The sequence below is a fragment of the Hesperophylax consimilis genome, chromosome 15 (assembly GCF_061612785.1).
Source record: "Hesperophylax consimilis isolate HC1 chromosome 15, BYU_Hcon_1.0, whole genome shotgun sequence".
NCBI classification, from domain to species: domain Eukaryota; kingdom Metazoa; phylum Arthropoda; class Insecta; order Trichoptera; family Limnephilidae; genus Hesperophylax; species Hesperophylax consimilis.
Window position 1 is genome coordinate 1222715 of NC_142850.1, and position 19982 is coordinate 1242696.

The window sequence follows — 19982 nt, forward strand, 5'->3', positions numbered from 1 at the left end:
AGTGATTTCCCTTGGGGCCTATGTCATCTTTGGGGATGCAAATGGAGGATCTTTTTGAGGAGAGGATTTTTGATTGCATGACCTAGCATGTGTTTAAATTTTGTCCCAAACCAGTCTCCTTTCTTTCTCTTTGCTATAGAGACAAAGGAGGTAAACACTATCTTGTCTGACGTATGCTTAGTATAATACAAAATTTATTTTTAGGGTGTTTTCGGACATGACCGCGTTGAGATAGAGATATCTACGACTTGGGATTGTTAAGGTATTAGAGAAAAAATGTAAGTCGAAAATTTTTGTGTAATAAACGATAGCCATCTTGGACTTGAATATTAGTTAAATTATGTTGTGAGTGGTTTATTTGTGATTATGTTTATCATTGCTGACGTAATTTGCATGGAATAATTTAAAACGTCAAATTTTGTGGATATCGTATTGAGAGAAATCATTGAATCATGACAAGCGTACTGAAATAAAGTGACAATTAGTTTATGTTACAAGAGAGACAAATAAAGAGGTTAAAAACGATATCTTAAAACGAAAAGTTAAAATTTTTGTCAGTGGTTTTGCGGGTGCTATAAAATGAATGTATAGGTACTTTTGCTTTCATTGTTTGCTTTTTAAATCTACTTATAAACAATGGACTGAGGTTGGAGGCATTTAAAAACTTTTTGGAGGAAAAGATTTTTCAAAAAGAAAAAAAAAATTGATTTGTTAAATGTGTAAATAATTAGAATAATTAATGGTAGCAGGAGTCGGGGACGCCTGAGGAAGACATGGCACGAATCAGATACTTGAGTCGGGCCATGCCAAGAGTCAGAACAATAGAAGAGTATGTATGAGACGATGTATGAATGTGAATGAGGCAAGACCGAGTTGTGGCAGTCCATCCTCTCTGCCTACCCCTGCGAAGAAACGGCGTGATGGTTAGTTAGTTAGTTAATAAATAATTAGATAAATAATCTTAAATTCAACAATATTGTACTACCGGCTTCAGAATATGTGTATACTGGAAAATTAATTACACACATTGGCATTTTTATACAATATGTATTAACATTTCATATTCTTTTTTTTCGATTGACCTTCTACTTCTGGACTATTCTTACAACAAGAGGTAACCATCCAATCTCTGCTTCAAAGCCCTCCGAGCTGTCTTAAATCGTCTTATTCCTAAAAATTACACCATGCATTTTCAAAAAGCAGGCGCTACTAGCCACATTCGGGGTAAACATAAAATTACTCATAAGTGTTATGTTACAGTAAACCGGTCAAATTTTTTTCTGAAAAATGTCTTGGTTTTCCAAAAAAATGGTCACCTTACTCAAAAGGAATGTGGAGTTTCATAATAAATCTATATATATTTGAAATGACGTATTTATTTTGTCTTATATAAATAGTAAACTCATTTACAAGTAATGCTGGTTTCCCATATTATCTATTTAATGGTTTATTCGGTCTATTTCACATAATATACACGCAGAGTAGATCGAGTGGATCCAACCAAATAACTCACTGTGGATCTTTTTTGAATTTATTCAAAAAGTAGATTGAGAATATCTGTTTTGTATTGGAAAAAGGTACAACCAGTAAAAACATTCTTAAATAACTAGCCACCTAACCATCACGCCGTAGGCAGAGAGGATGGACCGCCAAACAACTCGGTCTTAGCACACACTCCTTGCCTCATTCACATTCATACTTCGTCTCATACATACTCTTCTATTATTCTGACACTTGACATAGCCCGACTCAAGTATCTGATTCACTTGATCGTGCCATGTCTTCCTCGGGCGTCCTATTCGCATTGGCGTCATATATTCTCCTTAAACTCTTTTCTTCGCTCTTTCTAAAACCAACTAAGCATCCCTTTCTTAATCTTACTCATTACGCTTACATCAGCCTTGCACTCTTTGCGGATCTCCACAGATCTCACACAATCATACATGATTTTACACACATACGCCTCAGGGATCTCATTTCTACAGCATTCAGTCTACTTTCATCCTTTCTCTGCCAGTTCAATGCCTCACTTCCATACATCAGGGTAGGTACCAGCACTCCATTGTGGACTGATAGCTTTGCTTCCTTGGACAATTTTTTGTTAGCGCCAACTGCGTTCAGTCCTACATTAATAGAGTTACCAGCATTCACCCTTCTTTCAATATCTCTGTCAGCCTTCTCATATCTCATAAGCGTACTTCCTAAATACACAAACTCATCCACTTGCTTCAAGTATTCCTCATTCACAATTATATTGCACATTGCGCATTGACCGGTAGATGGCCGAGTTGACATCGCGTTTGGGTCCCACCCAGGCGTGTGTGTTCAATTCCTCGGCTGGCTAAGTCCTCCATCACATCACAAGCAAAATTTTCAGCTTACTGTGGTGGTAGTAGGAGATTTTCAAATATTGTCAGGTTATTCGTAACCCGGGAATGTTTGTCTTTCTTTTTAATAAAAATTGAATTGTTTTCGTACTCTCTCTTTCAAATACCATGACTTTAGGCTTACTTACATTCATCATTAACTCATTCTTCACAGATACTTCGACATACTGTACATCTTCCATACTGTACATACTGTACAATTCACGAATCATCACTACGATACATGGACCTAAAAAGCCGTGGACGGAGCAATTCAAGAAAAAATTGAAGCCGCGGGGTGAGGGGGAAGATGTTTGAAAAATGCCAAAACCTACTAAAATTTTTTACAACTTATCCCATTCCTTGAATCATCAAATACTTCATAAAAAAATCATATAACTGCGTTAACAACAAAAAATAAAATAATAATAGTTCATTGTGCATTGTGCACCACTTTGCGTAAAAATAAGTTTAAAAGTTAGTCATACAAGATGGCTGCCAGGCAATTTCCTCTCATCCTAGATTTGGCTTCAATGTTATTCATACAAAATCGCACTAAATGCTCTGTCCAGGACTTTTTAGGTCCATGCTCTGATGTTGATCCAACCCAATTTGGATCTTTTTGGAGTGCATTAACTTGATGATGATTCTGATGATAGTAAAAGTAAAAAAGTTAAATGGCTTTTTTTTCCCATACTAAAATATTTTTCCATAGAAGAATATTTATTTTCCCATACAAACAATTCAACTTTTTTACCGAAAAACTACCTTGGGAATTTCAAAAATAGTTAATTGTCTTTTCTACTTCTAAAATTATGTAGAATCACCCTCTCGAAGTTAGTGCACTTTACACCCGGACGAGAGTGGTATATTTATGACCCGGACACACATTGAACAATATTATCAAGAGAAATACTCAACCCATAATTTACATTAATTTCTGAAAGTGGCAGCACTCATCAGATGGGATTTTATATTTCCATATCTCAAAACCGAGACTTGCAGTAGATGAATAATTCTCGTCAGTAACATAAATCAACTAAAGTTGATGGTCGATGGCCGATGGCGAGCGGATAATTTATGGCCGATGGTCAGTTGGGTTTGAGCATAAAATAAACAACTCAAGGTTTGGGTTTCTGGGATTCAAAAATAAATCACAATATTGAACAAATTTTTTGAAAAAGCAAAATAATAGAATTTTTCAAGAAGAAATTATAAATCGATAATTAAATTAAGTACGTAGGTACCTCAAAACATGTTTTTATTTATTGAGGCTACGTTTGGTTCTGATCAAGCCACATCCACAAAAGTGTGGAAACGCAATGGAACCTATTTTACAAAATGTTGGATTTATTCATAAATATTTAATTTTATAATAGTAGCGTCTTTAAAATTGAATTAAACATACACACATGTAATTCAAAAGGCATTTAATTAAACACCGAACAAAATAACCAATAAGAATTATTTTTTTAGACTACCAAGTGTGGATGCACACTTAGCATTGTGGATAGTCAAGTGAGCAACTTTTAAAAATTTTTTGTCAGGCTTGTCCAGGCTTGTCGATTTGCTTCCTCTTTCCGGTGTGCGTTGGAAGTTGAAAACGTCTCTACGTTCGTGGTGTTTTTGTCGGCGTCCTAAAAAACCATGCGTTGTTGATTCTAATTATACTGCATTGGTCTTGCTCGTTTTCATTAAATTCGCTCGGTCAGCATTATTGGCGTGATCCGATCAAATTAAGTAAGTAGCATTTTTCCTCGACTTCTTGCGATTGCGATAGCCGCCATTTTTGCCGCATGGGCTATTCGCAAAGTTATTTGATAGGCTTCTAGCGTATTGCTATTTTTAATATTTATATATCTTCAAAACCGTCACCCGGTTCGTTTTACGATCACACATTTGGATATTCCGTGTTTTAAACCTGTTTCGTTGTAATGTTTTTCCTTAATTTTGGTTTTCATTTTTTTGTTTTAGAAAATGGTGGGTTCCCGTGTTTATGTAGGAGGCCTACCCTTTGGCGTTAGGGAACGCGACTTGGAGAAATTCTTCAAAGGTTTCGGCAGAACCCGAGATATTCTCATCAAGAATGGTTATGGATTTGTGGTAAGTTTTTTTAAAAAATGAACGTACTTCCGTTTTGCCACCATCTGGATAAATTTGTGCTTGTATGAAATAATAAAGAACGTGCCTAATAATCAGTTCTTCTTCAGTAATTTCACATGACTTGAACATGATAAATCTCATCTTATTTTTGTAATTTCATTATTTTATAGAAATTTTACATGCCTTTCACAGTATATAACTATTATGAGTAATGCAATGATGTTTTCATCTTTCGGGTCTGACTACCTTGATGCCAATTATATTTGACTGAGCAATAGTAGTAAATAATTATAGTTTCTGGATGTTATCAATGGAAAATATATTCTGGATGTTTATTTATAGGAATTTGAAGACTATCGAGACGCGGATGATGCTGTTTATGAATTAAATGGGAAAGAACTGCTAGGAGAACGGTAAGTTTTCAAAAATGTCTTGTGTGGAAATATAAGCTATAAATCGTTATTCTCAAATACCCAGTATCTCTAATTTATTTATAAATTATCATTATTTTAAATTCACTGTTATCAATCTGCTTTATGAACAAGTTTTGTTATCTTTGTGCCCATTCCCGTTAGTGTTCTTTTTAATGTGCATAAACTAATTATACCAGTTTTGCTACATGATAAATGATTTCAGATAATTACTCAAATATCTAAACAGATATTTTAAATTTCTCTGTCTATGGTATTGATTGTATTTGAGAAAAATGTTTTTGAATTTGTCACGCAAAAAAATCACAATTATTCCTACTTAACTGATGTAAATTTAGCTGGCCGAGCCTTCAATGCTATAATCTTATGTCAAGCCTATGAAAAATAATTAAATGATATAACGCTTTGTTTATTTCTGTTTGAAGGATCGGTTGGTTAGTTTTATATTATTTTTAATTCTGAAGTTTTAATAATTATTCCTCGTATCTCCCGAAACTCAAATTCCTTGATTGAAATTGGGCCTTTGTAATCTAGAAATGATTTTTTGTGTACCAAATGTTTTTAATGTCATGAAAATTCCTACCATGCAACGCAACAAGGAAGTTGATTGGATTATCAATGTTATTATTTTAATAGCAAAAGGACTGAAAGAAATGGAAAGTTATTCTCATACTATTTACATATATTATGTTGGGACTCCGGTTCTAGTCATCTTAAAATGAATATAGAATATTCAAGAAAAGAATAGGTTCAGTAGTAAGTTTTGTTAGTACATACTGCAATCTCCCCCCCTTTCTCTTGTAATGGATGGATGGATGGATGAGTGAGTGGTGGGTGGCTGCTGAGAAGAGGTAGAGGTCGGCGCCGTGGGACAATGGACAGTGGGTCACGTGCCTTGTGTTGGTTGGCAGGGTGGTGGTGGAGCCGGCCCGCGGCATAGAGCGGCGGAGAGACCATCGCGACGAGCACCGAAGCAGCGCCAGACCTTCGCGCCACGGAGACAAGTGAGAACTCAGGCTTATTAGGGGAAAGTATGCCCTGCCACCTCGGGGCTAGGGTGGCAGGCGCACTGGGAATACAGTGCTGAGGGAGGTGTGCCTGTGTTGTTGCAGGGTGTCGGTGGAGCGAGCCCGGGGGACCCCGCGCGGAACCGACACGTGGAGGGACAGCGGCCGCAGTGGGCCTCCCCCGCCCGCGCGCCGCGCACGCTCCCGGGACAAGTATATATCCATTCAATAAATACTAAAATGTTCCACTCAGTGGCGGGAAACTTATCTTTGGGTCACCCCCCAATGATATGGATTTCAGTTATTCATAATAACAAAACATATTGTAATTACATGCGTTTTAAAACCTCTCAGGTAGGTACGGTTTACTTAACCCCTCAGGCCTCTGGCATATTATGTTAGAAGCTCTGACTGCTTCTGCTTTGCAATAAAATCTAAATAAATGGAATAATAATTTTGAATCCATCAGAAAACTAAAAACTGTTTTTAAAAGTTGATGTTTCAAAATTTATTATTAGAAATTAATAAGATGTTTTGAAATTTAAAATTTTAACATAAAAAAGTTTTAAAACTGGCTCCCTTTTTTCATCTAAACACTGAACTAAAATTACTGATGATAAAAAGACACATTTTATTTCACAAATAAACATTATTTTTTACCACATTTTTTTTCATTTCATATAAAAGTAATAAATAAAAAAACCTCACAAAGTTTCATAAATTTTTAACAGATTGCAGTCGGAACCTTTGGTTTCATAAAGGTGTACCTATTAATTCTTCTGTGGTTAATAACTTCTAGATTTGAATATAAAGTGTGGTGTTTTCTCTTTCTAACCCCGCTTAGATTTTATTTCTAACCTTGACAGTAAGGGAGACAACGATTCCTGACACCACAAGAGCTGTTCCCAAAAGCTAACAAATTTGTCTGAGGGGTTAAAATCCGGAGACATTTTTTTTTGTTATTTCCCCCAAAATCTTTTGTTATCCAACTTTCCTGTTTACCCAAAAATTAGGATAACCCTATTATAGCTTTATCAACATTTTTATTGCTTCATTTTAAATATTGATTATTGTGCTTTACCACCTCGAATCATTTCCTATCCTGATAAATTGATTAAATAATGTAGTCTCCTTTTCTTGAACTTGTTTAAATGATCATTTTTGTTGACCGAATAATGAAAAATAATTCCTGGGAAATATTTTTTGTTTAAAAATGCATTTAAGATAATGCATTTGCCATTGGGATGAATACTGATAACACTATTCTCCATATAATTGTGGGGGCTTTATTTGTTGTTTTTACCATGTATCAATTGAATGAGACAAAAATTAATATTTTGTATGGTGTTTAGTGTGACACCATACAACTCTGACCGCAGATACGGCCCCCCGACAAGGACGGAGTTCCGTCTCATCGTGGAGAACCTCTCGAGCCGCATCAGCTGGCAGGTATGTCCTTTCCACCCACCTTTCTCTACTATATTATCATACATTATTCTATCGTTTTGTGCCTCCAGTGCCAAGGGCGGGCTGGAAGCGCCCATACACCAAAACCATGGAAACCTAGTTTTAATCGAGTTCGAGTACATTGTCATTTCTATATAAAAAAACTTGGCATTCAATTTTGAAGAATATATTTGTGTACTGAGCTAGTTTTGACAACATTTTGACTGACATTAGTTTGAGTAAATAATAAGATTAGTATTCAAATCCTCTTTCTGCTCAACAGTTTGTAAACAGAGGAAAGTAAGAAATGCTCAGTTGCGTTTTTCCCAATTAAATGCATATTATCTTTTGAGTTTAAATCATTTTTAGGTGTGTGGAGCAATGATTGCGAATCTAAGACTAACGGTTTCCTGATGCCTCTGTGGGTGCCATGTCCTTGAATGTTAACACGAAACAAACTAGACGGTCCCTGGTGCGGGGATGGGTGGGATCTAATCTGTCTGTGCTCTTTGACGAGGATCTGTTGCCTGTTGCAACTGACAACCAATCGACCGACTCTCCGGATCACTGTCCATAGCCGCCTAGCCATAGTTGCTACACGCTCTGTGCTCCGCACGCTCTGGAAGTGAGGTGACTACACTCTAAACTGGAAATGCCACCAATCTCCCGGAGATCAGAAGGGAAGACTGACGCCATGCCATCCATCGGTTGAGGGATTCGGGGCACGGAACTCGACTCGACTCTTGGGACTTCATTGCGAGGCGCATCTTCATATCTTAACTTAACTTGAAATCATTATTTTTGCATGCCTGATGACAAATGTATTGTACATATTTAAGTAACTTACTGAACCAAGCAACAATATTGTATTTGTATTATGATAGAAGGCCCGTGTAGGGTGGCCTGTGGCTCTGACCCTGGCACTGGTGTGACCGGCTGGTGACTGGGCCGCCCCTTAGGAAAGTGGAGCCACCCCACCCTCCCGCTGGCCAAAGAGTTGCCACCTCGGCCTCGGACGTTAAAGAGCGAGCGCTATCAGGGGTCCCCGATCGACCAACCAACCAACCAAACACCAGTAATCATTTTGTTTATTGTGTCACTATTTATATATATTTTAATACTACAACATACAACTTGCATTCACTACATCATAGGCCCCGTGTCCAAATACGGATGCCGATAGTGGTGGTCCACTTGGCCTTTGTCAACTTTTTATTGCGAGTTGGGTAACAAGCAAGCACTTTGTTTACATGTTTATTTTGGTAGACCCGGCTTCTAAATTGTGTATATTATGCACTTAACTTATGTTTCTTTTATTATTGATCTCAATAATGTTTTTTTGCATCAAATTTATCCGGGACTTTTCACTTTTAAATCATATAAGGGATTTCAATATACTTTTTATTTTGGAGGGTATACATTTTTAATTCATATATTTTGAATCGCATTTCAATGAAACCAAATATACAAGTTAACATTGTTCTTTGGGAGTACTGGCTGTCTAGGTTAGGGGCCTCACGGATCAAGATAGAAGAAAAGAAGACACGGACTCAAGTGGCGATTGAAAGAAAGGAGCTTGGAAATCCTAATGTACTGTACATTCTGAATCTACTGGCAAGGATCAAATGCAGACAGTTAAATGGCGATATTAACTCCACAAACCCTCAAAAGGAGAAGTTGTTGAAAAATCTGACCAATAGGCAGTTTAAATATCTATGCTATGAAATAATCCCATTAATGATAATGAGAGATTAATGATATAATATCACCAGACCTGCGGACTTATGATGGTGGCGATGGTGAGATCCCGGAGTGCTGGAGGACACTGGGCCGGAGCACAACGGACCGGATTAGCAACTCCCTCGAGCCGGCTCATCCCTTCCAGCTCCGTCTGCCTTCTACTATCCAAGTCTTGTTATTCAATTCCACAGTAGAAAGTTGACTCCATAGACGTATCCCCCTTTGGGCACTTTAGACTCAACATGTAAACTCGATGTACAGATTAACAATAGTGTCACATCTGATTTGTTACTGCTTGTTAGATGGACGCTTCTGGGATTAATTGTTTTACATCTGCTGCGCGATTTACTATTATTGCATTTATTATTAAAGAATTGAAATCATTTTTGAAAACTGAAATTTTTTTTTACAAAATTAGTAATAAAAAATTAATGTAATCTAAAAGTGTACAAATATTAGCAGCTTGAAGAGTTTTATTCAAAAAAAATCTTTGGCGAACAACTTTAATGCCATTGAAACTCCCCTTTCCCCCCATTTTTCACACATTGGAACGTTCTGCCCTCACGCAGTTTTAAACATATGTTACTATGATTGTAGGATGTTTTGTTGAGTGATGACTTTGTATTTTCATCTTTCGGGTCTGAACACCTTGATGACAGTAATAACTCTGAAAATAAAACATTACTATTTAAAAATCCACCCTACCTTAATCCTTTCTGTTGTCAAGGATGAATAAAATAAGTCTGGTTGCTAATGTTGTATGTCTGTTATTGACTGGATGCAATTGAAACAATTAGTCCCATAGGCATATTTAGTAGAACGCTTTGTGTTCCCAGCCAAGTACTAATGTGAAACTGTTTCCAGGACCTTAAAGACTTCATGCGCCAGGCTGGTGAAGTGACGTATGCGGATGCCCACAAGCAGCGCAAGAATGAAGGGTATGTCTAATTTATTAATCTCGATGTAGCCGTTATTCCTCTATTCCTAAGGATTGCATATTATGATGACATTCTATTTTCATCTTTCGGGTCTGAATACCTTGATGATAGCGATTTGCTGAATATGCAATTATTAATACAAGTCTTACATATTTGCAACTGCTATTATGCTTTTCTCATATAGAGAGGGACTTATAGTTATTTGCATTGCTTATGAATCTTTATAACAATTTATCTGTAAATTGGAAATTTTAACGCGTCTGAATTTAAACAAATTTTGGCACAGCGATTCTTTTCATTGAATGGAGAGATATTTATAAGTTAGCACATGTTATCTAATCTCAATGGTGGCAATATGAGTTAAGTGTTCAGTGAATCGGGTTCCAGTGTGGTGGAGTTTGCGACGCACGCGGACATGCGCAACGCATTGGAGAAGCTGGACAACACGGAGCTCAATGGGCGACGCATCCGCCTGACAGAGGACCGGCGTGGAGGCGGCGGACGCGGAGGTGGCGGTGGTCGCCGCTCGCGCTCTCGCTCCTCCAGTTCCCGCTCCCGCTCACGATCCCGCAGGCGCTCTCGCTCCCGATCCCGGTCAAGGTACAGTACAGCTGCTCATTATCCTATAAAAGTTATCTAGAAATACACACCAATACCGCTACATATTTCTACTCAAATTGTACTATGATGACATTGATTTCATCTTTCGGGGCTGAATACCTTGCTGATAATTTTCTACTGATCTACTACACTGTGCTGTGAAACAGTTAAGTTCTTCTTTGGCAGAGACAGAATCTAGAGTGTGTGATTGTTTAAGGTCACGCAGCCGTCGGTCCAGCAGGTCTCGCTCTCGCTCCAACTCCAAGACACGCGCCAGCAAGAAGCAAAGCAGCAAGTCTCCTGTGGCCAAGTCCAGGTCCCGATCCAAGTGAGTTCTTTATTTAACTGTTTAAGCCGATGTTGTTTGTTGTCAATATATTCATAGCATTTTAGATTTAGCGCCATTACTTTTCTTTCAATTTGCATAGCACTGTAAACCCTCTTATTTTATGCTTTATATTTTAGTTAATGTAGAATGTTTTGCTAAATGATGACTTCTTATTTTCATCTTTCGGGTCTGAACACCTTGATGACAGTAATTACTCTGAAAATACAACAATAATATTTGAAAATCCACACATCCTTATCCCCTTTGGGGCGGACAAGAAACTTCTGTTATCTTTTTATAAAGACATTTTCGATAAAGCCGACGACACCATACTTGATAAAGTGACATTATAATTTTTTAAACTAACTAGAAGTAATAGATATACATAGTATATCTGAAGGCGAAATGGTCAACACTGCGTACCTTTTGATGTAGAATTATTTTATGGTAAAAGTTGATGTACACGGTAGTTAGGTCAGTGGGTGTTGTGGTTGTTTGTTTGTTCTCTAGTAATGTAGTAGTGAATAGTACGATGAATCCTACTGAAGCATGGCATGACCTCTATTGTCTCCAGGCAACGCTCCGCATCTCCCGCCTCGAGGTCTCGCTCCCGCTCCAAGTCCGGCGCCAGTCGCCCCTCTCCCTCCAGAAACTCCAGGTATTCATTACTGCTTATTTTCTCTTCTTCTGTTAGATTATGGATGTAGCATAGATTGAATGCTTTGCTTTTATGTTATTGTAGTACATAGGGCAGTATTATTTTATACTTGTTTCTAAATTAATATAAGCTTTTGCACTCATTGCTTAATCTTAATGAAACTATTGATATTATATTCTTTACAATTAACTGATACTGATAAAGAGACACGTCTAGCTTTGTCCACAATGATGACTTTCTTATTTTCATCTTTCGGGTCTGAACACCTTGATGATATTAACTACTCCTGATTGTGTAGGAAAAGCAGAGTGTGTGTGCGTGCGTGCTGTACTATCTACTAGATATTAACTGTATTTTCCCCAGGGAAAGGTCTCGCTCCGGAAGCAAGGAGAAGAAGAAGTCGGTGTCCAGATCCCCATCCCCCAATGAGAGGAAGGAGACCAACGGCTCTGACCGTAATGAGAGTATTGAGGATTAATTAGCTCACCCACCTTACCCATACAATTGTTGACATTACTCAATCAAACAAACCTTTAGAAACAAACTCTTGTAATAAAATACAAGCCTAGAGATTGTTCTTTCAAACAAACTTCATGAAGCATCCATTTAATAATTTTTATCCAAGTTGTAATAAATAATCTGTCACAGTAATGTTTTAAATTTCGTAGTTTATATGTTTGGTATTAGATCAAATCTATTGTATGGGTACCATTCACCTGTGTATACAATTATTTAACAATCAACATGCTTTTAGTTGGACATTGACTGGTGATACCTTGCAACTGATACACTATTCGACAGTAATCTTTGGACACAGTATCTATTGACAGTTTGATAATGTAATCAAGTAATTGGTTCAATTAACCGAGAACTTTAATTTAGGTTCTTGTAAAATTCTTGTGTGATTTAACACCACTAACTTGAATATTGATTAGAAATAAGTTTATAAGTAAAACCATAACATTTAAGAGTTGAGTAAAAATTGATAGTAATGAATTGTCCTAAGGAATAACAGCGTTAACCATTGATACATTCCTAAACATAAAATGATTGATACATTTTGGGGGACATAATGTGCACACCACACACAGCAACAAACTCATAATTTCGTCGGATGCCTAAATATTTTACTCATTTGTAATATAAGTCATTCGTAAATTATTATTATTTTTTTAAAAATAAGTTATTTACAATTTAGCTAGTTTGTTTTTTAATAGAATTATAAAATGGGATAAATACTTCATATTTCATTTCAATTCATCAATATTATCTGGAACGCTGTATCTTGAATTTATGTTTTGTCACTACTTGCAATGTAAGAAGTCATTTTATTTTTAATAAAAACTACAATGAAATTTCGTCTTTTTCTTCAAATGCATGACGGTAATAATATTTGAATGATTTGTATAGCGCTATTGTGAAAAATCACCTCAAGGGTGTTTTTATGTATTGGAAAAGTAATCTGGTGCCAAAGTTGACCAGCCAAGCTTTTGATAGAGGCTGTAGGGCCCGGTGCCTGCTGGGATATTCCTGTGTGCCTCTGGTGGGGGCTTTAGTGTATAATCTTGAACATTAACGTGGTACATAATAGAATTAATTACACCATGGAACTAGGATTCAATGGAAGCGGCATAATATATCGAGATGTATTAAAGAATATGCAAAACCAATGAAGCTTCCAACATTGTCCCTGCCCTTCCTTGTGGGAGGGGATAGAGATGGGGTCGGCGGCAAGCGAGTGCGAAGGGGGCCATCAGGCAGAGATAAGGGCCGAACTGTGAAAGGGCTGTACATTGTTTTATTTATTTTTTATTAAAAAAACTTCCGTAAATTTTTATCACATTTTGGACATACAGTGCATTACGCATTATTTGCAGAACAAAGAATGGTGGTAAAAATATAAAATGAAGTAATGAGGAAAGGGAAGTAACAAAAGACATACATATTGTTTTATTTATTGTACCCTATTTGTACATGTTATTGTAAATTACCTAAATCTAATTTCACATAACTCTTTTTTTTGCCAAATCAAGATTATGATCGAATCGTGTAGTGCGCGTCGAAATAAATCAGTATCAATCTACAGGGAATGTATCTAACAAGTGCAATTGGGTAAAAAAAACTAATGTTATGAACTTGCTGAAACTCGTTGCGCCATTCCTTGGTGCTAACATTGCGTAATTCATCAGTTTAAATAAAAATAATTTCTTTATTAGGTAGTATTATTTTATATAATCAACACATTTGCAAAGTACAATTTGGTGCATTATTATTTCCTTTCCTAATGTAAGCTGGTGCTTGACTTTTAGGAAAGGAGTGGTTGTTAATAATACAAGAAAAAACTTTACAAAAGAAAGTTTGATCAAATAAAGGTTAAGTACAGGAGACATGAATAACAATTTTAAATGATTATAAAAGTAATTAATTAATAAACACAATTTATAGGCATGATACAAAATTAATCAATAAAAACATCAAGCCATGGTTTCAAAAATATAAAATAAATTATACAATAAATAAAAATTATAAAATAAGTTGACTGATTTGGCCGCGTGATTTCGAAATGGCGTGCAATGGCGGTTGAAATGAACTTGTCCAAAAATTATAAAATGTATATTTGAGCGGTGCTTAAATACTTGCATGTAAAAGGTGAGACCGTCTTTCTTCCTAATTTTCTTCACAGAATTGCTTTTACACAATTTAACAGCGCAGTGGACCATTTTTCTGTTTTATCAACGCATTCTAGGAGCTCAATACGCGACCGAGGTGTAACAGCTAATGTCAGCCGTCTCTGTAAAATTCCCCAAAAGGCACACTTGGAGCGCGCAGGCACACTTCACGTGCTGTCTCTCTAATATCCATACTCTTTGAATTACAGTGTGTTTGAATAGTAATAGACGAGTGTATGCCATTTTGATGGGAAACTAATGCCGTGATCACACGAGGACAATACAGAAGACAATTCAATAGTGTTCTGTTCCTGCTCCGTGAACAGCCTCGACTGCGCAGGGTAGGGTATGGGACAATACAACAATTCTACCATAGTTTAGGTGTTGAACGCTGTCAAAATGGATACACGACGATGCGCATTAGAGCGAGTGAAAAATATTGTTTGGGAACAACTTTTAAAAAAAAAATTTTTATTCAGTGTTTTTTTTTTGGTTATTTTACAATTTTTGGGTTTGCTAAGACCACTAAACTAGGTACATATGCCCGTGATGAGGTGGTCAATTATATATACAGTACATTAAAATAATAAATCAAGTATGAAATATGGAAGAAATTAAATTAGTTTATAATTTAAAAGAAAATAAGGAGTATATAGGTTGAGATAGTATATGTAATATACAGTATACACACAATTCAATTTAAGTAATCAATGTACTAATAAGAAAAAATACAACTGTTGATATTTTATATGTGCGATTTAGTGTTGAAATATAAGAGAGTTTAAAAAGTATAGAATGTAAGACATAGTAAAAAGTTAAGAATTTTAAGAAAGTAAAAAAAATATAATATATTCGTTTTACTTTCTTAGGACTGGAGTTTCCTAAAAAGTGGCTCTGATGGATGAGAAGAGAAACATTTGAAGATTATCCTTGGTCACTAATGGGTAGAGAATGGATTCTGTAGAACCTCCCCATCCTATATTGCCATAAGTTGCTATCGATTCAAATAAAGTATTTATTAGTCAAACTTGGTTATAACGTGCACGAGGGGACTGACCAAATTTGCTTCTTATAGCCATTAATCGTTATATCCAAAATAGGCCTTTTAAAAGTCGTATATAACTACCTACCTCCCTGCCTCTACCATCAATATATTTTCAAAATAAATTAGAAAATACACTCAAATTTATTATCAATGATTCTTTTAAAGATTTCGCTTTCATACTTTTCAATTTCCTCTTCAAAACAATCAACGCATTATAACTATCACCTGGTTCAAGGCTTCCAAGAAAAATCACTAAATTGTCTATCTTTTAATCACTAGCTTGTGCGTACTGTACCTACCGCTTCTAAAATCGCACTTGTCATAAATAACTAGCTTGCAATATTGTTTTGGTTTTCGGCTGTAAAAATTTACTCATCACAAACCAGTGATGCACAATCCGCGGCCCGCATTTCAATTTCATACGGCCCACTTGGCTATAGAGCAAATTCTAAATGTTTAGGGTAATTCTTGAAAACCCTGACTGAGAACATTAGAAGATTGATTTTTCATTTCAAGATTGACGATGAGTTGTAATACAAAAAGGAACAAATATCGCCTGACTTTTGCGGATTTTATGACAATGTTACATTGTGCCCAATGGATATCAATGGTTCACATAGCCGACAATCTTACACAGGTAGTGCCATAAAAATATGAATCTGTTAAAATTTGTAACGGACGTACTGCTCCAATATCAGCCGACGTCACCCCATATTAAAATCTGCTATTTACCTTAACTTTGCCTGTCCTTAAATTGAATAAACTGCCTGTAAATGTATGAAAAATTATGTAAAAATGTATATTTAATGTCAATATGTCATGTCAATACAATAAATGAAACGTCGGAGCTTGGCTAGAGGTATACGGGCAGAGAAGTAGTGTGAGAGCTGGTAAAATCATAAACATGTTTTAATTCGGGCACGATTGTTAGAACCGTGCCAAAACGTAGTGGGAAGCCGTGCCGTACGCCATGCGCCGTCATAGCGTCACAAATGACCGGTGGTACGCCGTCATTACGTCCCACGGGCACGGTTCTGAGGATCGTCCCCAAACAAAGGAAGGCCGTGGTCACGTTCGGCCACGGCCCGAATCTACCGGCCGAGCGGCGGGGCGCCGCGATAGCGTCGCAAACACGGCTCACGGATTCCAGGAATCAAAGAGAAAGTGAGCCCGTGTGCGCGTCGTGCGCCCGCTGGCGGCTATAAAACGGGCAACAGGCCCTCAAAACGTCAGATCTCCAGCAACCACCACCAGCTCTACACCTCTCTCTCTGCTCTGCCCTCTACCTCGCTCCGACTTCTGACTCTGCTCGCCTTCTTTCACTCTGACCCCCGCCTCACCCTGGACCACGGACTGCCTACCCCTTCGGACCAGACTCGGAATCAGCTCAAGAACAAGCGACAAGCAATCGGACCAGCTCTACAGCGGCTTCAGAGACGGCCCCGTTCTACCCCTCCACGCCACTGAAGGACGACATCTCACGCCTCCACAGATTGGGATCACCGGCCCCTTACAGTCTTGTGTGTCACTCGATTACGTCTGATACAAAATTATTTGCTCGGTATATCAGTGACCTAATTATAACAGTCAACAATCATATTATGTAAATAAGCCTGAACTAAACGAACGTTTTGTAATTGCTCATTATAGCCAGGAACTCACTATTACCGTGATCGTTATAACCAAGTTCGACTGTAGTATATTTGCGACACATTCTAGAGTGGAAATACTGTTGGCATCGCCCAGGTGAAAGATCACTATAAAAAATACTGTCTTTTGATATCCTCCCTCAGGGCGACAGATGTGCATCTTGATTATCTTTCTATCGGTCTTTTATACCAGGTGAAATGTCACTAAACTGTGCTATATAATAATAATAATATAATAAATTCTTTATTCCAGGATGTGGGGAGGTTAGTGCAATCCCACACATCCCATAGAGGGTATAAGTACAGATAATATTTACACATAGGAAAATAAATAAAATAGATTAAAAATTAAAATTAAAACAATTATTTTTATAAGCAATAATTATTAGCCTGAAACACTCATCCACATTGAAAAATCTCCTGATAAAAGATACATGACGCCAACGGGACTAGAACCCGTGTCCATTCGACAGCTCTGACCACTGAGCTATGGCGGCTTATCTCTTATCCGCGAAATAATTCAATATATACTAGTGATTCATTCAACAATTACTGCTTATTACATTTTTTTTCACCTGAAAACAACCAATTTTATTTTATATGAGAAAGGCATTGTAAGGGCCCGTTCCCACTTCCGTTTTCAAATCGGAGGCGGGTCCCGTTTTAAAAACGGATGGCCAATGGCCCTGTTCACACTTCCGTTTTAAAAACGGATCCGTTTTAAAAACGGACCATACTCTACGAAAAAAAATTATTGTAGATTCAACAAAAACATGTTATTTGCTCATTCTTCAGTAATGGTGCGCAATGGACGACGATGAAGCTCTTGTTGTCATGTTGTACTTATTAAAAAGAAGGAAAAAAGTGAAAAGAAAATTTTGGGTACACCCAATCATAGCCGAATGATTTTCTGTAGGAATTTTCCAAGTGTTAATTGGTGAGTTGAGAAGTGATGAACTAAAGTTCTTTAATTATTTTAGAATAATAATGATTGGATTATTTATATAGCGCCGTTTTCACCATGAAAAATCACCTCAAGGGCGCTTAATGGCTTAAGAGAATGTCTATCACTTCCTTTAACCATCTACTGGAATGAGTTTCAGAGAGCTTAACATATCAAAATACAAAATTGAGAAAGTGCATTTGTCCTGAAGAAAGGCTATCGATATTTTAAAGTAAGAAAACAATAACAACTCAAATATTTCTTATTATGTGTTTATTAAACTAATACGCTCTTCCGTGCATCTCATTAAAGCTTTAAAATTAAAAAAAAGAAAACTTAAAAAAAAAAAAAAAAAATTTGATATACAAAAGTTGTGTACACCAAGTGTTTTGTTTTTATTTAGTTAAAGATAAAATATTACCATACTCTTTCTTCGACCAGTGGTATTAAATTTTCGGGATTTATTTCCATATCCATTATTGTAGTTTTGATTTATTTACTTAACAAAATAACCAAATACAAGCACGCAGCGTGCCTGCTTCCTTGCGACAGGGAGCGGGCGGGGAGGGGTCGGGGTGTGGCGGGGACTCTGCCGGAACGACTGGACGACAAGTGTGAACAGCTCCATACAACACTATGAGCGAGCGTGTTCCGACACGATTTGAAAACGGACGCGCTGCGCTGGCGATCCATCAGACAAAAAATGTCGGATCCGTTTTCAAATCGTGTCGGACAAGTGTGAACAGCTCCATACATCCACTACAGCCACTAGGGCATCCGTTTCTAAAACGGGACCCGCCTCCGTTTTTAAAACGGAAGTGGGAACAGGCCCTAAGTGCTAACTCTCACTAGATGGCGTCGAGACAAATTGTCTACATTTTTTGGTGAAGATACTTGAACTTGTCAAATGTAACTTGAACTTGTAAAATTAAAGCAGAGAAGCACGGAAATCCATCGGATCTAAGATTGTGGGAGCAAGTATCTTTCTCCAATGGTCTTCAATGCTCGATCCTGAAGTCAGACGGGATTCTATGATAAGAATATTTCTGGAATGGTTTATCCTTCCCCTCAGTCCTGCAATCCTGGTTCTTAACAGAGCTGTTAATCCTGGAACTCGCCCTTCTGTAAACATTGAGGAGGCACTGCAGTGCCTGGGGAGTCCGAACAACAATCGGTAAGCGTTGTTGTATTGCACCCGAAGCCTTTCCATTGTTCTTTTTTTAAAATTAGCCCAAAGCTCGCATGTGTAGAGGGTGGTGCAAAAGGCTATGAAGAGCGTCCTTTTCACTCGTGGACTACAGAGCCGAAATCTTCTACCGAGCATGTTACATTTTATACTCAGTACATGCCTCTGCCTGTCAATATCTTCATCATCCGTTAACTTATTGTTGTACATGACATGTCATAGATATTTTGTGGTTTCTACTGTTTTCATATGCTATATAAATGCCATGTTTTTATTATTATTAAGATGTATTGTAATGTTCCATCATGACATTTTTAAGCCGAAGTACGAGATACGTACGCGCGGAGGGACTGGTTATTGTCCTACTGTTTTGACAACGCCGCTGGGCGCAGTGGTGGGGGTAGGACACTATCCTGCGGAGATAGCTTGCCCGTCTATCTCTGGGACAGTGCTTTGGTTCATTGTTCTTCCAAACTACTGTTCACACTAGGACAAAACACGATTGTACTGTCCTCGTGTGATCTTTGCATTATCTGCCTGTTTGTTAAATGTTACAAATTTGTTGTCTGCGGTGTTTCTCCGAGTACATGCTGAGGAAATGAGAACAAGAAAGATGTTCAGCAGGCTTACCATAGGATATACAGAACAAACAGTTGTCAGGAGCGGGGAGGTGGTGTCATCGTCTCTCTTGTGATTTGTCAATAAATGAATCTGACAGTATACAGGCGACTTGTATTGTCCTTATCAGTATATAGTACTCGACAATAAAATCTGCTTACGAATAAGTAGTCCTTTTGTACAATGGCGCGTAAATTGGCCATGTTTAAGACAAAACAAAACAAAAAATGTACTGAAGAAATTTAGTTATCTAAT

General features: G+C 37.3%; 1 protein-coding gene across 9 annotated transcripts; it reads left to right on the forward strand.

Annotated features, from left to right (window-relative positions):
- Nucleotides 1–3928: 3928 nt before the first annotated feature.
- B52 (serine and arginine rich splicing factor B52) lies at nt 3929–12972 on the forward strand. Of its 9 annotated transcripts, none has more exons than XM_089640151.1 (11): nt 3929–4106; nt 4341–4469; nt 4812–4882; nt 5812–5904; nt 6013–6120; nt 7260–7356; nt 9958–10031; nt 10404–10631; nt 10849–10959; nt 11534–11617; nt 11981–12972. In XM_089640151.1, exons 2-11 carry the CDS (start codon nt 4344–4346, stop codon nt 12093–12095), a joined length of 1107 nt encoding a protein of 368 aa, XP_089496277.1. In that variant the 5' UTR covers nt 3929–4106; nt 4341–4343; the 3' UTR covers nt 12096–12972. The 9 variants fall into 9 exon arrangements, with proteins under 9 accessions (XP_089496277.1, XP_089496278.1, XP_089496279.1 ...); XM_089640152.1 differs by having other exon boundaries at nt 10858–10959; XM_089640153.1 differs by having other exon boundaries at nt 10419–10631.
- Nucleotides 12973–19982: the final 7010 nt, after the last annotated feature.

Excerpts from the sequence above, each read along its gene's own strand:
- B52 (XM_089640151.1), top strand. The coding sequence starts at position 4,344 with ATGGTGGGTTCCCGTGTTTATGTAGGAGGCCTACCCTTTGGCGTTAGG. Across the intron at positions 7,357-9,957 it reads CGAGCCGCATCAGCTGGCAG|GACCTTAAAGACTTCATGCG; the intron begins GTATGTCCTTTC and ends AACTGTTTCCAG. Across the intron at positions 11,618-11,980 it reads TCTCCCTCCAGAAACTCCAG|GGAAAGGTCTCGCTCCGGAA; the intron begins GTATTCATTACT and ends TATTTTCCCCAG.